Source organism: Numida meleagris, unplaced genomic scaffold, assembly GCF_002078875.1.
Source record: "Numida meleagris isolate 19003 breed g44 Domestic line unplaced genomic scaffold, NumMel1.0 unplaced_Scaffold995, whole genome shotgun sequence".
NCBI classification, from domain to species: Eukaryota; Metazoa; Chordata; class Aves; order Galliformes; family Numididae; genus Numida; species Numida meleagris.
Window position 1 is genome coordinate 4,065 of NW_018365210.1, and position 2,248 is coordinate 6,312.

At 56.8% G+C, this 2,248-nt stretch overlaps 1 protein-coding gene across 1 annotated transcript; it reads left to right on the forward strand.

Moving 5' to 3' along the window:
* On the forward strand, positions 1 to 2,248 carry LOC110392102 (apoptotic chromatin condensation inducer in the nucleus-like; the record flags this gene model as incomplete). The annotated part of the gene is given in 2 exon segments (XM_021384058.1): positions 1 to 43; positions 2,157 to 2,248. Coding segments are annotated over 2 exon segments (135 nt in total), but the record flags the coding sequence as incomplete, so codon positions are not given.

Below are 2,248 nucleotides of genomic sequence, written 5' to 3' on the forward strand. Positions count from 1 at the left end.
CGGCTTCTGGATCGACCGCATCAAGTCCCACTGCTACGTCACCGTGAGTGGGGCGCGGGGGGGGGGGCCCTATGGGGCGCTATGGGGTCGCTATGGGGCGCTATGGGTTGTTATGGGGTCTTTATGGCGTTCTATGGGGTCTCTATGGGGTCTCTGTGGGGTTTTATGGGGTCTTCATGGGGTTTTATGGGGTCTCTATGGGGCTCTGTGGGTCTCTATGGGGTCTCTGTGGGTCACTGTGGGTCACTATGGGTTGCTATGGGGTCTCTATGGGGTTTCTATGGGGTCCCTATGGGTCTCTGTGGGTCGCTGTGGGTCACTATGGGTTGTTATGGGGTCTCTATGGGGTTTCTATGGGGTCTGTATGGGGTCTCTGTGGGTTTCTATGGGGTCTCTATGGGTCTCTGTGGGTCTCTGTGGGTCGCTATGGGGTCCCTGGGTCTCTGTGGGTCGCTATGGGGTCTCTATGGGGTCTTTGTGGGGTGTTATGGAGTCTATGGGTTTCTGTGGGGTCTCTATGGGTCTCTATGGGTCTCTGTGGGTTTCTATGGGGTCTCTGTGGGTCTCTGTGGGTCGCTATGGGTCACTATGGGGTCGCTATGGGGTCGCTATGGGGTCTCTGTGGGCTTTCATGGGTCTCTGTGGGTCGCTATGGGTCACTGTGGGTTGTTACGGGGTCTCTATGGGGTTTCTGTGGGGTCTCTATGGGGTCTCTGTGGGTTTCTATGGGGTCTCTATGGGTCTCTGTGGGTCTCTGTGGGTCGCTATGGGGTCTCTATGGGGTCTTTGTGGGGTGTTATGGAGTCTATGGGTTTCTATGGGGTCTCTGTGGGTCTCTGTGGGTCGCTATGGGTCACTATGGGTTGTTATGGGGTCTCTATGGGGTCTCTGTGGGTTTCTATGGGGTCTCTATGGGTCTCTGTGGGTCGCTATGGGTCACTGGGTTGTTATGGGGTCTCTGGGGTCTTTATGGGGTTTTATGGGGTCTTTGTGGTTTTCTATGGGGTCTCTATGGGTCTCTGTGGGTCTCTGTGGGTCGCTATGGGGTCTCTGGGTCTCTGTGGGTCGCTATGGGGTCTCTATGGGGTCTTTGTGGGGTGTTATGGAGTCTATGGGTTTCTATGGGGTCTCTATGGGTCTCTGTGGGTCGGGGTGGGGTTCTATGGGGTCTCTGTGGGTCGCTATGGGGTCTCTATGGGTCTTTATGGGTCTCTGTGGGGTTGCTGTGGGGTGTTATGGGGTCTTTATGGGCTTTTATGGGGTCTCTATGGGGCTCTGTGGGTCGCTATGGGGTCTCTATGGGGTCTCTGTGGGTCTTTATGGGTCTCTATGGGTCTCTATGGTTTCTGGGTCTCTGTGGGTCTCTGTGGGTCTCTATGGGGTCTCTGTGGGTCGCTGTGGGGCGCTATGGGGTCTCTATGGGGTCTCTGTGGGGTTTTATGGGGTCTCTATGGGGTTTTTATGGGTCTCTGTGGGTCTCTATGGGTCTCTGTGGGTCGCTATGGATCTCTGTGGGTCTCTGTGGGTCGCTGTGGGTCTCTATGGGTCCCATGGGTCTCTATGGGTCTCTATGGGTTTCTATGGGTCTCTATGGGGTCTCCATGGGTCTCTGTGGGTCGCTGTGGGGTCTGTGGGTCGCTATGGGGTCTCTATGGGTCTCTGTGAGGTCCCTGTGGGTCTCTATGGGTCTCTGTGGGTCTCTATGGGTCGCTGTGGGTTGCTATGGGTCAGTGTGGGTCACTATGGGTCGCTGTGGGTCGCTATGGGTCCCATGGGTCTCTATGGGTCTCTATGGGTCTCTATGGGATCTCTGTGGGTCTTTATGGGTCTCTGTGGGGTTTTATGGGGTCTCTGTGGGTCTCTATGGGTCTCTATGGGTCGTTGTGGGTCTCTATGGGTCTCTGTGGGTCTCTTGTGGGTCACTATGGGTCAGTGTAGGTCGCTATGGGTCACGGTGTGGGTCTCTATGGGTCGCTGTGGGTTGCTATGGGTCAGTGTGGGTCACTATGGGTCGCTGTGTGGGTCGCTATGGGTCGCTGTGGGTTGCTATGGGTCTCTATGGGTCTCTATGGCTCTCTATGGTCTCTGTGGGTCTCTGTGGGTTTCTGTGGGTCGCTATGGGTCCCGCTATGGGTCGCTGTGGGGCTGCCCCATAGTACGCGTCGGTGGAGGAGGCGGCGGCGACGCGGGAGGCGCTGCACGGCGTCAGGTGGCCGCAGTCCAACCCCAAGGTCCTGGCAGCTGACTT